At 37.5% G+C, this 25,000-nt stretch overlaps 1 protein-coding gene across 1 annotated transcript in view; it reads left to right on the top strand.

The window, feature by feature from the left end:
* Positions 1-25,000, top strand: part of LOC144980194 (complement C3-like) — a 97,993-nt gene that overhangs the window by 1,394 nt on the left and 71,599 nt on the right. The window contains 10 exon segments of the mRNA XM_078927768.1: positions 5,781-6,244; positions 9,583-9,776; positions 11,036-11,239; positions 12,251-12,321; positions 13,069-13,197; positions 15,104-15,146; positions 17,084-17,177; positions 18,618-18,717; positions 20,751-20,990; positions 22,912-23,100. Of these exon segments, the coding sequence (XP_078783894.1) occupies positions 6,165-6,244; positions 9,583-9,776; positions 11,036-11,239; positions 12,251-12,321; positions 13,069-13,197; positions 15,104-15,146; positions 17,084-17,177; positions 18,618-18,717; positions 20,751-20,990; positions 22,912-23,100 (1,344 nt within the window). The 5' untranslated portion in view covers positions 5,781-6,164.

Raw genomic sequence — 25,000 nt, 5'->3', positions numbered from 1 at the left:
CACAAACGCGGATGGCAAAAACAATAACAAAGGCCTGAGTGACGTCATCTGCATACTATCTATAGAAGGGGAAAAAGCAGTTATGAAGTGATGATTATGATAGTATGCTCTTGGCTAAGAATCTCACAACATTGCCATACGGAAGTATAACTGGCCAACACACACAATGTGTGTAACCATGATCGTTTATAGATAGTATGCGCTTGGCTAAGAAGCTCATAACATTGCCATCCGGAAGCATCACGGACCAACACACAAAACTGTGTGTATCCATGAACGTTTATAGTCTGGTTAATACAGATCAGTGAGCATTGCTCACAAACGCGGATGGCAAAATACAATAACAAAGGCTTGAGTGACGTCATCTTCATTCTATCTATAGTCTGGTTAATACATTTAGTGAGTATTACGCATAAACGCGGATGGCAAAAAGCAATAACAAAGACCTGAGTGACGTCAACTTCATGCTATCAATAGATAGAATGCGCTTGGCCAAGGAGTTCACAACATTGCCATCCGGAAGTATAACGGACCAACAGATATAGATAGTATGCAGATGACGTCACTCAGGCCTTTGTTATTGTTTTTGCCATCCGCGTTTGTGAGTTGTTCTCACTAAACTGTATTAACCAGACTATAAAAGTTCATGGTTACACAGAGTTTGTGTGTTGGTCCGTTATACTTCCGGATGGCAATGTTGTGAACTCCTTGGCCAAGCGCATACTATCTATACACAGCTGACGGATGTTATGAGTATTTTACTTAAATGCCTAGCATCTACACTTACACACACACACACACACACACACACACACACGAACACAATACACACACCTGCAGAAACCACAAAGACGTAATTTAATGATTGTGAAATTTAAAATGTTCCCATCCACATCACTCACAACTTGTTTTTAGTTGTTTTTGTCTGTTTCTTTGTTTCGTTTTTCTTTCTGTTTTTCTTTGTTTGTTTGTTGGTTTGTTTTTCTACGTCATCACAATTTCATTTCATTCATAACTTCGACATCGATAAATGACTTTTACTCTCTATAATTGATGTAGCCCTTCTTTTACGTAAATAACCCATGACGCATAATAAATATGACTATGCGAAAGTGTCACATTAAGGAGCAGGCACTGGTGTAAGATAAAGATCTGAAAAACGTGTGAATGAAACAGTGCTAGACAAAGCAAGAAAGAAAAATACAAGAGATAATAATAAAAAAAAACCTATTCCCAACATCAGCCTTTACTCGACTAGATCGAGCACTGCACTGGCCCATACCAGTAATCAGGAGGTCTGGGGTTCGATCCGCATTTGAGGCAGCAGGGGGGGGGGAGAATTTTTTTCTTTTATTATTGTATTTTGTTCTCTGCTTTCTTCTTCTTTTTCTTCTTTTCCTGCTTATCCTCCTCCTCCATCTCCTCCTCCTCCTCCTCCTCTTCCTCCTCCTCCTCCTCTTCCTCCTCCTCCTCCTCCTCCTCTTCCTCCTCCTCCTCCTCCTCCTCTTCCTCTTCCATTTCCACCACCTCCTCCTCCTCTTCCTCCTCCTCCACCTCCTCCTCCATCTCCACCTCCTCCTCCTCCTCCTCCTCCTCCTCCTCCTCCTCCTTTGTTTAAGATATTCTGTCACTGTCCTCCACCAATGATCAACTGATCTGAGTTTGAATCCCCAGTCACGGATAGTTGAATATTTTGGGGCGATTCTTCCTCTTTTTTTTCTTGTATTAATAATTAATATGTTTCCTTGTGCTTTTATATTTGTATTTTTACTTTAAAAACTTGAGCTGTTAATATAACGCAATATCCTCTACACGTCTCAAAGCACTTTACAAAAGGGTCCCTGAACAACACAACACTTAACATATAGAACAAGGCATGGCGCCTGTTAGGCGATATTACAATTTTTCCGACACTGTTAACGGCCAGGTACTCATTTTACACCTGAGTACGGTGAGAGAATGTGAGTTAAAGAGTCTTTTCCAAGAACTCAACTATGCGCCGAACTGAACTAGGTTCGAACCCAGGACCTTCCGATCCGAAACCGAGCTTCATACCACAAGACCACATAATAATATTCGTACATCAGGAAAACCAATTTCATCATCGCTTACTTTTACTCATACTAAATTTAGACGTATAAACACAAGAATGATACAAAAACATAGACGTTACATTACATGACATACTTATGTATTAACCCTCTCCTTACCACCTACAGCAAAATCGTCACATTTGTTACGACACAATATTATACATTTTTCTTATTCAGATTTATTTTGTACATCACACACTTTGAAGAATGATCTTTGTTTAATTAATAAGAACATAAAGTTGTTTTGTAGAGAGATTGTTTGGATTTCAAATATCAATTTTTCTGCTGGGTAAGGTTAGCCTGCCATTTTTGAAAAAATACTGAATATGATCGGTAAGGAGAGGGTTAATGACGAGTAATGACGAGGGGTTTACAAAACGCGCTAACTCCGTTTTTTTCAGATTGAGATATTGAAGATTACTATTTCCCCTAAAATTTCTCATTCGGTCTGTTATTTTATCATATTTAAACTTCAAATTCACACTAATCTAGGGTAGACGTCTAATTTTTTTGTCAATTGATGCATAAAAAAAATAAAATTTGATTTCTATAGGGAATGAGATTAGCGGAAGAGTAGCTTCCGCTAATCTCATTCCCTATACTATCTATATAGATGCATCATGGATGGAAATTCTAAAAAAGATAGAAAAATCGACTTAACGAGTTTTGGAAAACCAGCCTTCAATAATATACGTTGACGTGGGAAGTGGGGAGGGCGGGGGAAAGGGATAGGCTATAATATATATATATATATATATAATATTATGTACTTGGGAGTGCTAGTGGAGCGAGTAGTTACGATGATTTTGGCTGCTCACCAATGATACGGCTCTGAACGTGCGTGGTATTTATGTAGTGCTCACACCTAGATAAACAAACATCGACGCATGAACCTGTCAATCGGTGGTGGCCCCCTTCCACTTGGCTGGTGTATCGGAATTTGTGGATAGGACGAAATTGACGTCACTCAGCCTATTGTTATTGTTTTTAGACAGCCGTCGTGTTTTAATGATTAACACTCACTAAATTAATTAACTTGAGCTTTTATTTATATAGCGCAATATCCACGAAACGAGGCTCGAACCCAGGACCTTCCGATCCAAAAGCGAGTATCATACCACAAGACCACATAGCCGCACTAGATTGTATCAATCAGAATAAGTAGAGAGCGATGGGGGCTGCCTGAAGCCTGGGATCGTGGAAATACAAACGAAAGAGTGAAAATGGAGAGGCTTCGTATGGGAACAATACAGATAAATAGACGTTTCGGGTACAAACCCTTCATCAGCACAATAATAAACAAATTAGCGTGGAAAACAAATATATTTTAAAATACAATATAACTTGTATCGTCTGAACTCAATGGTGGTTAGAGTATGAATGAAACGTTAGCGTGGCGTTGGTTAGTGGGTAGGGAGTCCCAGGGTCGGGATGATCTCACTATAGATAGTATGCGCTTGGCTAAGAAGCTCACAACATTGCCATCCGGTAGTATAACGGACCAACACACAAAACTGTGTTTATCCATGAACGTTTATAGTCAGGTTAATGCAGTTCAGTGAGCATTACTCATAAACGCGGATGGCAAAAAACAACAACAGAGACCTGAGTGACGTCATCTTTGAACTATCTATTGAGTACAGGCGATACAAGTTATATATTTTATTTTATTTTATTTGTTTTCCATTTTAATTTGTTTATTGTTGTGCTGACGAAAGTTTGTACCTGAAACGTCCATTGTCTGTATTGTTCCCATCTGAAGCCTCTCCATTTTCAACTCTTTCGTTTGTAGCAATCAGACTATAAACGTTTAAGGTTACACACAGTTTGTGTGTTGTTACGTTATAATATTCGGCTGGCCGATATCATAGCGACAGCATTAGTATGTCGATCTCCATCTGCTGGAAGGGAGCTCGATAGCTCAGTTGGTAGAGCACTCGTCTCACACGCAAACGGACACAGGATCGAACCCGGTTGAAGTGATTTTTTTTCTGACACTCCCCCCCCCCCCAACTTGTTGTGTGGCTATGAGGTCTTGGATTACGACTTGTAGGTAAAAGGCTCGAATCCCACTCTAAGCGGTGCATAGTTGAGTACATGGAAAATGTTCTTTACGCACCTTCTGTCACTGTACTCAGGTGTAAAATGAGTACATGGCAACATTGTCTCTGTCAGATTAAAAAAAAACCCCAGAAATATTTGACTCTTACAGGCGTCATGCCTTTACCTACAAAACAAAGTCAAGTGTTGTTATTGGCTACGACACCTTGTAAAGCGCTTTGAAGTAGTCCTTCAGAGCCATGAGGCCCATGGAAACGGAGTTTATACCGGTTTCTATAGCGTGAAACGGATAATAGAAATTGTTTGCTATCATTTGGATAGGACGCTAGTCTATCGCAAAGTACTTTCCGCCAGATATAACAGAGCCAGCTACCCAATCACTGCTGGGTGGACAAGGGGGTTCAGAAAAAATCTTGACTGCACCCGGGATCGATCTCGGTCTCTTTGTGTGTGAAGCGAGTACTCTACCAACTGAACCAGTGTCATGTGTTTTAAATCAACGTTTCTGTATAGTTATCATAATGCACGTGCAATTTATCAACATAAATACACCGTAACCAAGGTGTCCATATTTTGCAGGTCTGACAACGGAGCGCTCGATTGTTCCAATGGAGAATATTTTGCGTTGGTTTGAGAGTATTTTATTGCATCAATGAGCCCCATTATCCTTTGGGTTATCAGACCTGTAAATAGGTATACGTCGCCGTAACCACTGGATCTAAATCATGCCGAAAAAATAACGTTATAGATCCACTTATTCATAATATATATATATATCTAGAGGTGCGGAAATGAGTCAATAACATGTATTAGTAAAATAAAGGGAGTAAAAATGTCTTTTATAAAAGATCCAAAACAAAGTAAACGACGTTTCGGCCTTAAAGACACACACACACACACACAAACACACACACACACACACACACACACACACACACACACACACGCACGCACGTACCCACATTGTTTACCTTTAAAGTTTTAACTATAATGCAATAATATAACATATCATTTCCTTTTCTTGTTTACTCGACGAAGGCCAAAAGCCGAAACGTCGTTTACTTTGTTTTGCATCTTTTTATAAAAGTCATTTTTACTCCGATTATAATATCTATTTACTTTTGTTCAATATCTTTTCATCTCTAATTTCTAGGTCTAGCACATCGACTCGAATCGAACTCTTGTGCCTTCAACACAAATTGGGTACTCTGAACACACTTACAACCCAACGAACACCTCATCCAACCCCATTCATACTACGTTGAAGACAATTAATCAGTAGATTTTTGACCAATCAAAACGCGGAATTTGTGACACACCCTGGAGCACACTCGGACAAATAATATAGATGTTTGTTTATCAACAATAGAATTAAGGAAGTCGACATCACTCTGCTTATTTGTTATTGTTTTTCGACCACTAGTTGTGTGATTAGCTCTCACTAAATTCGCTCAACCAGACTATAAACGTTTAAGGTTGCACATATAATTTTGGCGGTTCGATTGATCAGGCATGTGGAATTAGTGAGCATTTCACTTAAACCCAAACCGTCGATGTTAATAACGTCTATTTTTATATATATATATATATATATATATATATATATATATATATATATATATTTAGATTTAGTTTAGCATTAACTGCCATTGTTTACATTCGAACAACTGTCCAAGGGGCGTGGTAATGATCCCTTCCATGAAGTGCCAATTAATAATGTCATGTGCTTTAACTTAAAGTGTCAGAATTGTTCTCATAAATTTCTGTGGAATTTGTCTATATTTACTACACGATAGACACCCATAACCACTGGATTACTTTTGCCTTGACAACTGTCCGAGGGGCGTGGTAGTGGTCCCTTCCACGAAGTGTCAATTAATAATGTCATGTGCTTTAACTTAAAGCGTCACCATACATTTCCGAGGAATTTTTCTATATTTACTACACGATAGACACCCCATATAACCACTGGATTACCTTTTACCTTGACCGATACAAATTATACTGGCCATGGATGGACAGATGCTGCTGACCACCACTAATGTATATCACCTGTTGTTATTCACCTGTCTGTTACCTGTCTACACCTGGTAAGAGATACATGGCATCGCTTTTGTGTTGTTGTTATTAGTATTGATATGATAATGATAATAATAATATAATAATTATATGGACTGCTACATCCATTTTCTTGATAATATGATGCGTGTTAATTTGTAAATGATGGGAAAAATAGTGCGGCTATGTGGTCTAATAATAATATATAATTGAGCTTTATATAGCGCAATATCCACTAAAATGTGCTCAAAGCGCTTTACAAGGGGTCCCTGGTCAACAGCAACCTTTAACATGTAGGACGGGGCATGACGCCTGTTAGGCGATATTACAATTTTTCGGACAAAGACAACGCTGTTAACTGCCAGGTAGTCATTTTACACCCGAGTACGGTGAGAAAATGTGAGTAAAGAGCCTTTTCCAAGGACTCAACTATGTGCCGAGCGCGAGGCTCGAACCCAGCACCTTCCGATCCGAAAGCGAGTGTCATACCACAAGACCACATAGCCGCACAGAAACTGCTTCAAAAAATACCATTCAAAAAAGTAGATAAAGACATTTTGGTGAGCGTATAGTGTGTTTTGAAATTTTCAGAATTTTTTAAATGGCTAAATGTGTCTAGGCACTAGAGGGTTATATATATATATATATATATATATATATATATATATATATATATATATATATATATATATATATATATATTTCTTTTTAAATATTTACCACAATGTTTGAGACAGTCTACATTAATGTTTCAGGCTTAATTCGCCATCGTCAGGACTGAGTTGTTTTGTTGACTGTTGTTGTTTGTTGAAGTGGTTCCGGTTTGTAGTTAATTAACAAGAACTTCCGGCGATGTGGACACGTACCGTACATCTCACTTTTCGTGTTGTGTGTGGCTTCATGAGGGTGTTTGATTATAGTATATTTCTCTTCCAGGCATAAGCTACATTGTTTTGATGTTGGTGTGTATCCTGTTGCTTTAGATAAAATTTTCCATGAAATGTTGTGGTCTAGTTTGATGTCTTTTAATTTCCAAATATGTTCGCTGAGTTTTGTGGATGTTTTTTTGTTAGTGTTTCTAAATGTTGAGGTGTGGAGGTTGTATCTTGTTTTGAAATTATTTTCCGTTAGTCCTACATATTTTTCTTGCTTGTTTGTTTTAGTTTCGGTGACTGTGGCTTGGTAAATTAAACTTGATTCTAAACATTGTTTGTTTAGCGGCAATGTTCCTTATTTCTGCAGTTGCATTTGCTGGTGGGTGGGTTTTGCTCTTGTCGGTGGTTTATTAATATTTTTTTGTTGTGGCTTGAAATTATTTGTTCTATGTTGCGCATACACGAGTAGCTTATTTTTATGGTATTCCTGTTTATAATTTTATGTAGCTTGTGGTTTTTTGGAAAGTGTGTATCAATTAACTTCAGGAACTGCTGTCCTATGTTTGTGCTGACAACATTTCATGGAAAATTTTATCTAAAGCAACAGGATACAAACCAACATCAAAACAATGTAGCGTATGCCTGGAAGGGAAATATACTACAATCAAACACCCTCATGAAGCCACACTCAACACGAAAAGTGAGATGTACGGTACGTGTCCACATCGCCGGAAGTTCTTGTTAATTAACTACAAACAGGAACCACTTCAACAAACAACAACAGTCAACAAAACAACTCAGTCCTGACGATGGCGAATTAAGCCTGAAACATTAATGTAGACTGTCTCAAACATTGTGGTAAATATTTAAAAAGTAATAATTCGCTCCATTACTACATATCGAGCACTTTTCGTACGATATTTGTATCAAACACGATTCAATATATATATATATATATATATATATATATATATATATATATATATATATATATATATATATAATACCAGTCTAGTGGTATGACACTCGCTTTCGGATCGGAAGGTCCTGGGTTCGAGCCTCGCGCTCGGCGCATAGTTGAGTCCTTGGAAAAGGTTCTTTACTCACATTCTCTCACCGTACTCAGGTGTAAAATGAGTACCTGGCCGTTGACAGCGTTGTCTTTGTCCGAAAAATTGTAATATCGCATAACAGGCGTCATGTCCCGTCCTACATGTTAAATGTTGCTGTTGACCAGGGACCCCTTGTAATGCGCTTTGAGCACATTTAGTGGATATTGCGCTATATAAAGCTCTTAAAATTATTTTTTTTTAGAAAAATCTTTGTTGTTGTTGTGACTCATTTTTGTTTGTTTTTGTTGTTATAAGATAAGATAAGATAAGATATACTTTATTGATCCTGAATGGAAATTATCACAATGTTACACATCATTCATCGTTATATATTAGCACAGATGTATACACTGTCACGAACTAATCGTTTCTGTTGTTGTTGTTGTTGTCGTTTTTCTTGTTTATTTGAATTGTTGTTGTCGTTGTTGTTGTTATTATTGTCATTTTTGTTGTTGTTGTTCTTGCTTTTCGTTGTTGTTGTTGTTGTTGTTGTTGTTGTTGTTGTTATTGTTGTTGCTTTTGCTGTTTAGTTGTTGTTGTTGGTTTTGTTTGATTGTTGTTATTATTATTGATATGATAATAATAATAATATCGACTGCTACATATATTTTCTCCATAATATGATGACGTGTTAATTTGTAAATGGGAGGAAAATAAAAAGGGAAATATTATATCGTTTGAAGCGATTATTTTTATCTTTGTTGTTGTTGTAACTAATTTTTTGTTTTTGTTGCCATGCTTGTTATTTCTATTGTTATTGTTGTTTTTCTTGTTTATTTGTCGTTTTTGTTGTTGTTATGATTGTCATTTTTATTGTTGTAGTCATTGTTTTTGTTGTTCTTGTTGTTGCTTTTCTTGTTTCGTCGTCGTTGTTGTTGTTATGATTGCCATTTTTGTTGTTGTTCTTCTTGCTTTTCATTGTTGTTGTTGTTGTTGTTGTTGTTGCTGTTTTTGTTTTTTTTCTTGTTGTTGTGATTATTGTCATTTCTGTTGTTGTTGCTGTTAATTTTGTTTTTTGTTGTTATTGTTGTTGCTGTTTTTATTTCTGTTTTCGTTATTTTTTGTTGTTTTGAATAGTATCGTTATAGTTGTATTTTGTTTCTTTTGTTATCCTTTTTTATTTTTATTATTATGGTGGTTGTTGTTGTTGTTATTGTTGTTGTTGTCATTGTTGTTTTATTTTTGTGTGTTTTTTTGTGTTGCTTTTAATATGATTGTTTTTCTTGTTGTTGTCGTTATCGTTTGATAGCGCCGTGTTTCACCAATTTTCCTACAGCTTTGTGGCTTAGTGATCTCGTGTAATATGTATTGTCTCCTCTTTCTGTCCCCCCCCTCTCCCCCCCCCCTTTCCCCCATCCCCCTCACCGATCCCCATTCTACCAGGTCCTCATCCTCCAGCTCCCTCCATCACGTCGTTCTCCTCCCCAATTTCATTCGCCTGGAGACGCCAGAAACCATCACACTGACCTCACTAGCCTCTCCAGACGACCCCCATGACGTCACATATCACGTGTATTTACAAGATCACCCCGACGGCGGGCGGACATTTTCTCACAAAAATGTGACAGTACCCTCAGGTAAACTTGTTTTCCTTCAACTTGTTTTTTGACAAAATTATTTAACCCTTTCCTTACCACCAATTGGAAAATCGTCACATTTGTTACGATGCAACCGTCACTTTTCTCATCCAGATTTAATTTCTTTTTGCTATAGCTCTATACAAACTTGACATTCTGTAATAGAATTTATATTGTTCAACAAAATTATGTATAGATTGTACTTGTTGCTTTTCTGTTTGAGTAAGATAACATCGGTTTTTGTGTTGGGTGGGTATGAAGTTTTTGGGAAAATTCTGAATATGGCTGGTAAGGAGATGGTTAAATTTCTGGTTGGTACAATATATACAATGGTTGTAAGACCGGCAATGTTATATGGACTAGAGACAGCAGCTACAACAAAGAAACAAGATAAAGAAGTTGAGGTTGAAGAAGATGTCTGAGATGGTCAGTTGGCTGGACAAGAAATGATAAAATGAGAAATGGACGAATTCTAAGGTTGACTGAAGTGAAGAATGTGTCAATAAAGACGAGAGAAGATGGTTCGGACATTAAAGAGACGAGAGAGGGAGTACGTGGGGAGAAAATATTGGACTTACAAGTTGCAGGAAAGAGGCAAAAGGGACGCCCAAAGACCAGATGGTGGGATAAGGTAAAGGATGATATGAATGAAGTGGGCCTGGAGGAACATGATGATGTTCTGAACAAAGATGCATGGAGATATGGCTTTCATTATGGCAACCCTGCAAAATGCGGAGAAGAAGAAGAAAGAAGAAGAAGAAGAAGAAGAAGAAGAAGAAGAAGTAGTAGTAGTAGTAGTAGTAGTAGTAGTAGTAGTAGTAGTAGTAGTAGTAGTAGTAGTAGTAGTAGTAGCAGCAGTCGCAGTAGCAGTGGCAGTAGCAACAGTAGTAGTAGTAGTAGTAGTAGTAGTAGTAGTAGTAGTAGTAGTAGTAGTAGTAGTAGAAGAAGAAGAAGAAGAGAAGAAGAAGAAGAAGAAGAAGAAGAAGAAGAAGAGAGAAGAAGAAGAAGAGAGAAGAAGAAGAAGAAGAAGAAGAAGAAGAAGAAGAAGAAGAAGAAGAAGAAGAAGAAGAAGAAGAAGAAGAAGAAGAAGAAGAAGAAGAAGAAGAAGAAGAAGAAGAAGATTTAAAGTTCTGTTGGGTTACATTTTTGTTGACACAGTACTTTCAATTCCAACATTTTTTGACGTTTCATAACTTTTGATGAAATACTTGGAGTTTAAAACCAAAACAAAATCCATTTTCGTTTTTGTCACTTTTCAGGGGAGGTTATCAATTGCACGATTCAAATGTCCGTATCAGACATTCCGGAAACGCCGCCTTCGCCATTGCTCGTGACGGTTGTCGTGGAAACCAGTAAACAATCCAAGCCCCACTTCAGACGCGAGGCAACATTGCTAGTCAACGAATCCCCTGGATACATCTTTATACAGACTGACAAACCACTGTACACGCCTGACCAGTCGGGTAAGGAATGTGGGAAATATGGTAAACAAACAGACAAACAAACAGACAGTCAAACACACTGACAAACCACTGTACACGCCTGATCAGTCGGGTAAGGAATGGGTGAAATATGGTAAACAAACAGACAGACAAAAAAACTGACAAACCACTGTACACGCCTGTCGGGTAAGGAATGGGTGAAATATGGTAAACAAACAGACAAACAAACAGACAGACAAACAAACTGACAAACCACTTTACACGCCTGTCGGGTAAGGAATGGGTAGTAGTAGTAGTATCGTTCGGCTACACTTCTATGTTCAAGGTATCAATCCAGGTTCTGAAGTCATCACATTTGTTGATGGTTTCAAATCCCACTTCAAGTTTTGTCTCTGGGCAATCTAGTACGAGGTGGTTTGCATCTTGTGGTGCTTGGTTGCACTTTGGGCATGTTGGTGATTCTTGGAGCCCCATTTGTGCATGTTGGTAGCTGTTCTTATATGTTTTGACCGTAGTCTATTTGCAGCTACCCAGTATTTTCTTGGTTGATCCTGTAGACCTTGGAGACTTTTACAGGGATCTTCAATTAGTTCCCCTTCTTTTGGTTTATTCCTTTTCCATTCCGAGGAATGGAAAAGGAATGGGTGAAATATGGTAAACATGTTTTAATTGATGTTTTAGTTTTTAGTTGTTTTTTGTTTTTTTGTTATTGCTGAAAAATGGTTAATAGCCCGAACGTTCTATATTTTGTATTTTGTATTTTGTACTTAAAAAAAAAAGCTGTAATAATAATTTCTGTTCAATACTTTTTAATGGCTGTCCATTAACAATTTGTAGATAATTTCTGTTCATTACTTTTTAATGGCTGTCCATTAACAATTTGTAAATAATTTCTGTTCAATACTTTTTAATGGCTGTCCATTAACAATTTGAAATCCTGTTTGGTGTCAGCTATTTTTATTCTATTCAAAAGTTGATGAAATGTGCGTGATTCAAAGGTTTAATAATCATTTTTTCTGTTTCCATTTTCAGTCCTGAGTCGAGTGATAACGTTGGATGATTCGTTTAGGCCGGTGTCATGGCCGCTGCAAGTTGACATTGAGGTATTGTATCATCATCATTATCGTAGTCATCGTCATCGTCGTTATCGTCGTCGTCGTCATCATCATCATCATCATCATCATCATCATCATCGTCGTCGTCGTCGTCGAATCATCATCATCATCATCATCATCATCATCATCTATTATTATCATCATCGTCGTCGTCATCATCATCATCATCATCGTCGTGGTCGTCGTCATCATCATCATCATCATCATCATCATCATCGTCGTCGTCGTCGTCGTCGTCATCATCATCATCATCATCATCATCATCATCATCATCATCATCATCATCATCATCATCATCATCATCATCATCATCAGCATCCTTTAGAAGAATTTATTGCATTGTCACAACTTGGTACCTCTCTTGACTTAAATAGATATTTGTGACCCCTCGTCTCAAAACGGTATTATGTCGGGATGATTAAAATGTTGAATATTGAATTTATAGCCAGAAAGCTAAACTTGGGTTGAGTTTGTATGTTTTATTGAGGAGAATGAATATCATATTTTAGTGTACCGAATAGAATTAATTCAAAATTTTGACCAGTTTAGCTCGAATTTGTCTTTTTAGTGTCAGGTTCATCCCGACATAATACCGTTCTGAGACGATGGGTCACATTTATGATCTTCAGTTATGGGCGTAAAGAAAGAAAAGGAAAAAAAGGTTTGTTGACCACCTCTTAGCATGTTGTAAATCTATGGGGTTTTAAACAAATTTTATCTCCCTTTATTTCCCAGAATCCCGATGGGTTGATAATAAGCCGGAAAATGTTCGACTCCGATGACGTCATACATAAGGACAGAATGAAAATTCCCTTTAATCCTGTTTATGGAAACTGGACGGTGACAGCCAGATTTACCAATGGGGTAAGTATGACGTGAACATGTTTTGCAGGTCTGACAGGCAGACGCAATTATGGGCCCATTTTTTAAACATTGTTGTGATGGATAATACTTTGCGTTGGTTTGAGAGTTTTTCCATTACAACAATGAGACCAGAATACTTTGAGGTATCAGACCTGCAAATATATACACGTTGGTTTGTTTGAGAGTGTATCCATTACAACTTGAGCCAATAACAATTTGAGTTATCAGACCTGCAAGTAAGTGAACGTTTATTCAAGAGTTTTTCCATTATAACGACGAATCTATAACAGTTTGGATTATCAGACCTGTAAATAAGTACACTTTGGTTTTAGAGTTTTTTCCATTACAACAATGAGCCTATAACAATTTGGGTTATCAGACCTACAAGTAAGCACACGTTTGTTCGAGAATATTTCCACTACAACAATCAGACCATAACAATTTGGGTTATCAGACCTATTAATAAGTATAAGTTGGGTGAATACATACTTGTGGATCATCTATTAATGATAACCGGGACCCACCGTAACAAACTAGTATTATTCTACCCCTCTCTCTCTAAATAGAAACGCGTAATAATATCAAGTTTACGTGACGTCAGATTATCAACCGTTAAATTTCCACTAAAATTAGATTAAAAAGAAAAAAAAGAAGTATTTTTTAAGTATTTTTTTTGTACACGTCTTTCTTTCAGAGATAACAAAATCAGAATCGATTGAGGATATAGAATAGTAGATTTCTCATACTTTTACGTTTTAAAATAATTCGAACTTTGCATTCATCGCGCACGCGCAACTTGTCATCCGGAAGTACAAAAAACAAGAGCGTAAGAATCGTATAGGCTACATATTATTATACCTCTTTAGTTTTGGGGAAAATCCGATTTTATTGTTATCGTGACTTACTTACTTACTATCCAGCGTCGTCCTCATTAACGTTGGCTGCCCACACTCTGCGATGATAAATGTCTGCCCATTCCGCCCGTCTGTGTTGACGTCTGTATCGTACAACTCTCTTTCATTCATCTCTGTCCATTCTTGGATATTTGTTTTATATAACTACGCCTAGGTCTTCCTCTTCTTCGTTTCATCGTGACATACTTTGATTTAATCCTCTTCGCTCATTTAGAACACAGGTCATCTACGAGTGTCCATCATCTTTTTCTGTTTTGGGCTTCTTTTTTCCCGGTAGCCTCCTAAGTGAGGCCTTCCATCTTCATTTCGTCACACAGTGAGCGCAACGCCTCTAATGTCTGCTTTGGGGCTACCCTACCAACCTAGGGAAAAAAAAGAAAAATTCACTTTAACCCTCTCCTTACCACCCATAGGAAAATCGTCACATTCGTTACGATGCAACCGACAATTTTCTCATTCTGATGTCTCTTGTACATCATAACATCTAAAGAAATGCTTTTAATACAGCTATAAATACTAAACACTGTCTTGTAGAGCTCATTTTGTTGAACAACATTCTGTATAGAATGTACTTGTTACTTTTTATTTGAGTAAGAAAAGTCTATTTTTGTGTAGGGTGGGTGTGAATTATAATTTCATAAAGTGTTTTAATCCAAAATGTGACCTATCGCCTCATAAAGGTAATAAATTATGTCAGTATGAATTAGATCACCCAATAAGTGAATTTAAAATCAAAATTATCAGAAATTTGAAATTGTAGATTTTGTTATCTTCAGAAATCATCTTCATTTTCCACAGAAACACAAACACAAACACACACACACACACACACACACACACACCCACACACACATACAACAACCCAACTTCACTCAAATTAGTTGTTATATCTAAACCAACACGACATAACATCGTGTAGAGACTCCGACTGATTATGTCATGCGTTAACACAAATGTCATATTTCTGATCGTTTGTATTTTCTGTCCTACAGTTGAAGACTGTAAGCAAAGTACGATTCGAGGTGAAAGAATACAGTAAGTATTAGAATGACAAGAGTTGTTTTCAATGATTTACAAGAGTCAAAACCAGATGTTTTTTTCCTTGATTAAATTAACTTTTATGTGAGGCTGTGTAATAAGGTCATTTTCGTAACAATCTCCAAAAAGTCGTCGTTCTAATAATATGTAATTTTGATGAAAAAAAAAGAACAAAAATTGTTTTCATCAGTTTCTTTGAGTTGAATAATGTAAAAATTAAAGCAAAAACTGACACTCTAACATCAAAATTATGCTAGTTAAGTGCGGCTATGTGGTCTTGTGGTATGACACTCGCTTTCGGATCGGAAGGTGCCGGGTTCGAGCCTCGCTCGGCGCATAGTTGAGTCCTTGGAAAAGGTCTTCCCTCATATTCTCCCATCGTACTCAGGTGTAAACAGCCCTTAACAGCGTTATTCCTGTCCGAAAAAAATTGCAATATCTCCTAAGAGAAGTGCTGTAACGTCCTCGATGTTAAGTGCTACTGTTGACCAGCGTTGTAAAGCGCTTTGAGCACGTTTAGTGGATATTGCGTTTTATAGAAGCTCAATTTTAATTATTTGTCAAGAAAATTGAGGACAAAGAGAAATAATTTATCAGTATTTTTGAACCTTTGAGAACCTATTCCCACTGTTCTATTGGAGCCAAATCGACTGTGGTTGGATTCGTGTTCCGATTCAATCTAGAGAAACTAGAAATCTGGTAATTTGGTCACGGACTCATATGATAAAGACATATTTTTCTTCAATTATAAATAGTTCTGAATTTGAAAAAAATATGTTCTCTTTCAAAATGTGGAAATGACAATGTATTTGATTTCATATTCATAGTTATACGTACATTATAAACAAACAATGACTTTTTACACACTTCTATTTGATTTCATCTTCCTAGTTTTACGTACATTATAAACAAACAATGACTTTTTACACACTTCTATTTGATTTCACCTTCCTAGTTTTACGTACATCATAAACAAACAATGACTTTTTACACACTTCTATTTGATTTCATCTTCCTAGTTTTACGTACATCATAAACAAACAATGACTTTTTACACACTTCTATTTGATTTCATCTTCCTAGTTTTACGTACATCATAAACAAACAATGACTTTTTACACACTTCTATTTGATTTCATCTTCCTAGTTATACGTACATTATAAAGAAACAATGACTTTTTACACACTTCTATTTGATTTCATCTTCCTAGTTTTACGTATTTACATCATAAACAAACAATGACTTTTTACACACTTCTATTTGATTTCATCTTCCTAGTTTTACGTACATCATAAACAAACAATGACTTTTTACACACTTCTATTTGATTTCATCTTCATAGTTTTACGTATTTACATCATAAACAAACAATGACTTTTTACACACTTCTATTTGATTTCATCTTCATAGTTTTACGTATTTACATCATAAACAAACAATGACTTTTTACACACTTCTATTTGATTTCACCTTCCTAGTTATACGTACATCATAAACAAACAATGACTTTTTACACACTTCTATTTGATTTCATCTTCATAGTTTTACGTACATCATAAACAAACAATGACTTTTTACACACTTCTATTTGATTTCATCTTCCTAGTTTTACGTATTTACATCATAAACAAAAAATGACATTTTACACCATGTTTTTTTTAATTTCACAACCTAGTTTTGCCAATATTATATCTAAACAGCAGTAATTTACATACATGCTATTTGATTTCATCTTCCCAGTTTCGTCAATATTGTATACAAACAACAACAATTTACACATGCTATAATTTGATTCACCCTGTTAGTTTTGCCAACATATAAACAACCAATTACATTTTACACTATGCCTTTAAACGTCACCTTCCGAGTTTTGTCATACTATATACAAACAACAGCAATTTACACACCATGCTATTTGATTCAATCTTTCCAGTTTTACCCACATTTGCTGTCCAGTTCTACATCCCAGAAGACAAGCGGGTCATCTTACCCACGGACAAGGAATTTCACCTTGTGGTTGGTGCGCAGTGAGTCCCATTCATAGATGTAGTCTTTTGGGCGACTCGGTGGTCTTGTGGTATGGCTGACACTCGTTTTCGGATCGGAAGGTCCTGGGTTCGAGCCTCTTTCTACTGAGAGGCGCAAAGTTCAGACCTTGTAAAAGTCTCTTTACTCAGATTCCCTCACCGTACTCAGGTGTAAAACGGCCGTTAACAGCGTTGTCTTTGTCAGAAAAATTGTAAGATGGCCTAACATAAATCACGTCTCGTTCTACAATGTTATGTGTTACTGTTGGTCAGGGACCCTTTGTTAAGCGCCTTGAGCATAGTTAGTGGATATTGCGCGATATAAAAGCTCTAGTTCCTTTTTTATTATAATTTTTTTTTAGACTTTGGAAAAATAACCCTGAGCTTTTATATAGCGCAATATCTACTTAACGTACAATTGGTCCCTAGCCAACCGTAACACATAACATTGTAGGACGAGACTTGACTTCTGTTAGGTCATGTGACAATTTTTTCCGACAAAGACAACGCCGTTGACCACCATTTTACACCTTGAGTACGGTGAGGAAATGTGAGTAAAGCGCCTTTTCCATGGATTCAACTATGTACCTCTCAGAGCGGGACTCCAACCCAGGAGCTTCTGATCCGAAGATGAATTTCATACCACTAGACTACATAGCCGCGAATATTTGAGAATATTTAATTGGATCTTCCCAAACCAAAACAACATAGAGATTGAAAGATAAACCAATTGTTTTGTATAAATAGTTAAATCTGTAGTGAATTTATTTCAGGGGTAGAATCCTAGCCATTTTAACTACTTACCTGACACCCAAAGGGGGTCTCCATAGCTCAGGGGGTCTCGACTACAAATATTCAGAATTGAATAGTCCTCGAGTAAACCCAGGCGTCAGCCGCAGTGTGGTGCCACAAAGTGATCTAAGGCGAGGTGACTTCTTCAAGGCCACTCAGCGCAGCGGCGGGTGATCGTATTCGATACCTTTCGGGTACGAAACAAAGACCGTTACCGCTGAGCCACGCTGTCCAATTTTATATTTTATTATTTCCATATTATAACTTGTCCTGAATAGGATTCAATAGTCTGATGTCATGTCCGCCCAGCAGCCAGCAGCTTGGTTCTAAACAAAGAAAAAAGGTAATTTTTATTCTTCATGCTGGCTAGAAATTTGTCATATGTCATGTGATCAGAATGTATAAAAGTCAAAACATGATCAGATTTATAATGTTTTTCTCCTCTGGATACACTTTTATGCTCCTAGGAGAAGTATTTCATAAGGGTGGTGATGGATATTATGGCGTCTGCCATTGTTCCGATAGTTTAGAACCAGTTACTATGCGTCATTTCGAGGGAAGTGACGTCACGACCGTTGAACCCTATTCCAAACGGCAAGAGTACAACAACAACAAATAATTCGGCATTTTTATTTTATTACTCTACAGATACATGCATGGCAAGCCGGTCAAAGGTCATGTGACCGTGACTTTTGGCATTCTGTGGCACGGTCACGTGTTTCCTGTTGGTAAACAAAGGAGTTTACAGGTGATCTCTTGCTGGTTAATGTCTTGCTAATTTGTATCCGTTGGTTTAAGGATCTGAAAAATTGTGTATGAAACAGTGCTAGACAAAGCAAGAGCTTATTTTATATATATATATATATATATATATATATATATATATATATATATATATATATATATATATATATATATATATATCCACTAAACGTGTTAAAAGCACAATACAAAGACTCCCCGACCAACAGCAACACGTAACATGTAGAATGAGAAATGACGCCTTCTAGGCGATATTACATTTTTTCCGACAGAGACAACGCTGTTAACGGCAATGTGCTCGTTTTACACCTGAATACGTTTGAGGAAATGTGAGTAAAGAGCCTTTTCCAATGACTCAACTGTGCGCCGAGAGAGGCTCGAACCCAGGATCTTCTGATCCGAAAGTGTGTGCCATACCACTAGACCACATAGCCGCACTAATATCAGGTTAGAAACAAGATTTTAGAAAAAAATACAAGAAAAAAAATGGCATCCCCAAATAACAGTCCCCCTCGACTGACGATCAAAACTCGAGGTAGACTGATAATTTTGAGGTGTTATTATTTTTTTCTTGTATTTTTCTTTCTTAAATTGCCATGCACTGTTTCATACACTTTTTCAGATCTGTATCCTACACCAGTGCCTGCTCCCTCATGTACCACTTTGATAAGGTCAAATTAGGGTTTACGTTTTGTTACCTAAATATTTAATGTAAATGTTGCTGCTCGAAGCTCGAAAAAAATAAATAACAATGTGAAATTGAATGTTAGCTTCAAATTAAATTCATCTTAACAATGCCACTACCACATTATCTCATTCGTCTGTAGCGTTTCATTCATCCTGTTTTGCTAATAAAGGGGAAACCCGAAACGTCTATTTTTATCTGTTTTTCGTATATTAAATTGAAGCTGACATTCAATTTCACATTGTTATTTATTTCTTTGCGCTTCGACCAGCACTTTGATAGATCAAATTAGGGTGTAAGCTTTGTGTCCTATATATTTAATCATTGCAAATTCAAAAAGAAATTCCAGTCATTTAGAATAATATATTCTTTTAGTATATTAGTTGAAGATTTCTTGAAAATATGTGCAGATAGTTGGAGCTAAAGGGAGCTCCCAATAGATCAATAGTTGGTAGAGCACTTGCTTCACACGAAAAGAGATGAGGTTCGACTCCTGGTGGAGTCGACATTTTTCTCTGACCCACTCCTCCTTGTCCACCTAACAGTGATTGGGTAACTTGGTCTGTTCGATCTGGCGAGAAGTACTTTGCTATAGACTAGCGTCCTATCCAAAGAATAGCAAGCAAAATTTTAATAGTCCGTTTCCACTCGATAGAAACGGGGATAAACTTCGAGAATATAGACGCTTCAAAAATCTCACTACATTTTCTTTTATTTGTTTTCAACGCTCCTTTGTTTATTGTTTTGTTGACGAAGGGTTTGTACCCGAAACGTCCATTGCCTGTACTGTTCCTATCCGAAGCCTTTCCATTTTCGCCTTCTCGTTTTTCTATCTTAGGGTCAAAATAAATGGGTCATCTCTTCTGTCCCAAATTCTCATTCACACCTATATATCTAATAATAATAATAGAGAGGCTTAGGAGATCACATGTACCACGTATCACGTATCACGTATCACCTATCCCATGGCCATTCTTCTGATTATACTTAAGACATAGTACCGCTGTACTAAAAAAAATGTCCTTTAGAGCCGGAGTTTATCCCGGTTTCTATAGCATGAAACGGGCATAAGCAATTGCTTGCTACCCATTGGATAGGGCGCTAGTCTATCGCAAAGTACTTTCCCGATTTTTATATGGTTTATGGACATGTTAACGTTCTGACATCCAATGAAAATCGCGTAATGGCACTATTTTTTTATGTATAAGTAGATGGATCATGTGATAGATACGTAAGTGGTACGTGATGCGTGATCCGTGATCCGTATAATCTGCTATACATCTATAACATTATTCATTATCTAATCTCTTTGATGACGTCATTCAAACCCACAGCTTAACGAAACAGGCTTCACAGCATGCAAAATTTCCACGGAAGAGCTCAAACTTCCTGTCAAGGATATCTGGTTCCCCAATGGCGGGAAAATGCATCTGCTGGCGGAAGTCACCGAAACGGCTTCCGGTCGGGTGGAGAGGGCTTCTGACGTCAGCGCTGTATTTTCCGATCATCTGTACTTCGTGACCTTCACAAGGTCGTCCCGTTACTTCAAGCCTGGTTTGTCCTATGTTTTAGAGGTGAGCTTTTGGGAATATACGGCTATGTGGTCCATCGGTATGATCGGAGGGTCGAGGGTTCGAGTCCCGCTCTGAGCAGCACATTGTGGAAAAAAGGCTCTTTATTAATATTGTCTACCCATTTTCAGGTGTAAAGCGAGTACATGGCTATTAAAAGCGTTTCTCTGTCCGAAAACAAAAATGTAATACCGTCTATCAGGCGTCATGCCTCATTCTGATTGTTAAGTTTTGCTGTTGTCAAGAGATCCCTTGCAAATCGATTTGAGCACGTTTAGTGGATATTGCTCTTTATAAGTGCTCAACCTGTATACATCCATATATATATATATATATATATATATATATATATATATATTATATAATATATATATATATATATATATATATATATATATATCCTTTCTTTAAAAAATATAGCATTTTGGAGAACATTGTGCTTATTTGAGTCAATAAAAAAATTGATACGGCGCACACCTCTACTGAAAGATTTGAAAAATAAAAATGTATTTTTTACAGATAGATAAACAGATAACTTTTATAATTTAAAGTCAGTTTGAAAGTTCGTTAAGTCAAACAGATATCATAAAATTTTTTACCAAAGACACTAACATCTCATGGCCACACCCTCAACTCTATCTGTCCAGTAGAGTCCTTACTTCCGTTGTGTTGATTTAGCGGTGATCAGTGTTATGTAGTAGTGTGTTCTCATTGCGTGTATGTTTATGTGTGTGTGTGTGGTGTATACATGTGTGTGTGTGTGTGTGTGTGTGTTTTGGAATGTGGTTGCGTGGAAGAAAAAAAAAAGGGGGGGGGGGTGTCCATCAAGTAGAGAAATTCCTGAGCAAGAGGGGGGGGGGGGTGTTTTCTACGAACTGTCAGATTGGCATTTTTCAGCAAATCGTGGCATTCATAGTGATATAATTCACTTGATCACATGACGGTATTCGGATTTACAGAAATTTTAAACAAGTTTCACCGATTAATAACATCAACTAATATTACTGTCGTTTTTATGCCACCGATGTGATAATTATTGCCATGGGAAATATTTAGTTAAACGTTCCGGCAAACTGTCAATTGGTTCTGTCTTGCTTCTAGCCCGAACAAACCAAAAGTAGACAGATTCGGGGACTTGATATTTTTCGCGTCCGCTTCAGATTTTCATTTGACCTCACATAAGTAAAGGGGAGACATTCCGAAAGCTCCTACATCCCCAGTATTCATTCAATTTGTATTTTCACCGTTGATCTTTTGTCAGACGTTTATTTATTCAATTTGTCATCATATAAAAGCGTTTTAAAAACTCTAGAACAAACCTTGACAGATTTGTGAAAGTTAAAAATTTCCTAATTTGACCATTGTTTTGATTCTCGGCCGCCATTTTAATTTGTGAAGTATTGAAGGTAGTGCAAAGCACTCCCAAGTAAAGCGTGGTAAAGACTTGCGACTTATTGATATTGATATCTACTGACTGATAAACTAAAATCATGCCGAATAAAGCATGGCACCGACGACAAGCACATCGATTAAAATGTGCATCTAACCGTAATTAAGCTAATCAAGAAAATGATTCTGGCAATATCGAATGAAAATAGTTCATTCCCCGCGAAATTGCGGGCTTTTTACTAGTATGTATAAATGTATATATATATATACAATAGTGAGAAAGAGTGTGAGAGAGAGAGGGAGGGAGAGAGAGAGAGATAGAGAGAGAGACAGAGAGAGAAAGAGAAAGAAAGAAAGAGAGAGAGAGAGAGGGAGAGAGAGAGAGAGAGAGAGAGAGAGAGAGAGGGCGAGAAGATAAGTTACATATTAACATTCTTACAATCGTAGATGTCACTAAGTTCTATACGATTCACCCTTAAGTATTGTCTATAATAAATTTTGGTTCTTCACCTTCACTCCTTCGGCCCGATTACAGTACAAAGTACTACGATCGAATGGCCACCCAGCCAGTGCCCTGCCTGTCAAGGTCGTTCTGAAGACATCCATCAAGGGGGACGACTCGTTGGCTAGCGTCCATAGCAACACCAATCACGTGACAGACGCCCTTGGAAGAAATAGAGTCGTGTTCTCCGTACCCAAGACTGCTAAACGTCTGGTGTTTCAGGTAATAAATAGTTCATCAGCAAATTGTAAGAAGAAGAAGAAGAATTGATATTGTAAAATTTACATTTCTTAAAATTGCAACATTTAATTTTTTTTTAAATTGTAAAATTTAATTTTCTTAAAATTATGACACAAACCATGTCCTACACGCACAATTGAACACGTTGGGTGGAAATTGGTGCTCTATAAATTATATTAGACAAAAATGAATTCGACAGCTTCAATATAGAACAATATACTAAACAAGGAACTGTTCGGAATCAAAACCCTTCTTCATTCCACAACAATAAACAATAGAAACATAAATATATTACTTTAAAAAATCTGATCCACGACAAAATGGTTGTCTAAAAGCAGAAAACGGTAGGGGCTGCCTGAAGCCTGTGATCGTGAAAATACTAACGAAAGAGTGAAAATGGAGAGGCTTCGTATGGGAACGGTACATATAAATAAATATTTGTATATTGTTGTGCTGACGAAGGGTTTGTACCCCAAACGTCCATTGTCTGTATCATTCCTATACGAAGCCACTCCATTTTCACTCTTTTGTTAGTGTCTAAAAACAATAGCAAAGAGCTGAGTGATGTCAATTTCGTTCCTTCTGTTACGATGAAAAGCTTATGCCTCTTGACTCCTGGCGGAGCATGGGGCCTCTACAGCACCCTTCCATCTTCTTCTGTCCTTGGCACAGACCTTTGCCTCCCCACTCCAGGTAAGATTGGAGACGCTCAAATCTTGGTGAAGGCTTCTCCAAGTCTGTTTTGGACGACCCCGTTCATATTGCCCTGTGGGTTCCATTCGAGAGCCTGCTTGGTTATATTACAAGGCTCTTTCCTCAGAGTATGGCCAACCCATCGCCACTTTTTGCGTCTGACCTGGGCATCCATTTGTTCATGGTGTGTTCTTGTACTATGCATGGGGTATATTTTTTCTTCATTCATACAGCTTATGACCAACCAGTCATTAATAAAAATGTATAAATTATGCACAAAATTGACCTTTTGGGGGGCCCGATAGCTCAGTCGGTAGAGCACTCACTTCACACCGAGATCAATTCCGGGTGAAGCCCGAGATTGGATTTCGACCCCCAACCCCCCTCCCCCCTTCCCCCCTGTCCCCCTTTGCCCACTCAACAGTTATTTAGTATTTAGGTCAGTTTGATCTGCGGAAAAGAAAAGTACTTCCCGATAGACTGACGTCATTTCCAAAAGGATAGCCAGCTTCACGCAATAGAAACCGGGATAAACCCCGGCTCCATGAGCCCTAATGGCTCAGAAGGACTTCCACCATAAAAAAAAAATGAGTGCTTCATGAGCCATTATGCCCATGGAGTCGGGAGTTTATCCCGGTTTCGTCGCGTGAAACGGACAACATTTTTACTCCAGAAAAGTGAGTGGAGCAGGCACTTATGTTGGTAACAACAAGAGATGAAGTGAGTAGAAAAGTGCCAGAAGACAATAGAGAATAACAAATTTTCGCGACCTCAGCAGATCAAGTAACTTCGCGATGGTTGTGTGGCGAGCGAACCGGCGGTCTCCAGAAGTGGGTGAGAGAGAGCTCTAGAAATGACCTGAGTTTGATACGAATATTTTAGTTTTCGTGGATAGGTCACACGGTAGAGCCACGCTCTCACCTGCCAGGCGGAGTTGTCGTACCAATAAGGTCGCAGGTTCAAACCCCACCACCGCCGCGAAAATTTTTATTCTCTATTGTCTTCTGGCACTTTTCTACTCACTTTATCTCTTGTTGTTACCAACATAAGTGCCTGCTCCACTCACTTTTCTGAATTAAAAATTCACCCCATATACCGGAGCATACTCAATGTCTCAATCGTTTCTATGTTATATGTTTGTGTTGAGAATATTTGCTACTAAGCTTAACTGCTGGTCAAGTAACTTCGC

The sequence above is a fragment of the Berghia stephanieae genome, chromosome 9 (assembly GCF_034508935.2).
Source record: "Berghia stephanieae isolate SIO BIC M18660-M18661 chromosome 9, UCSD_Bste_1.3, whole genome shotgun sequence".
In the NCBI taxonomy this organism is placed as follows: Eukaryota; Metazoa; Mollusca; class Gastropoda; order Nudibranchia; family Aeolidiidae; genus Berghia; species Berghia stephanieae.
This window is presented reverse-complemented; position numbering and strand designations above follow the sequence as displayed.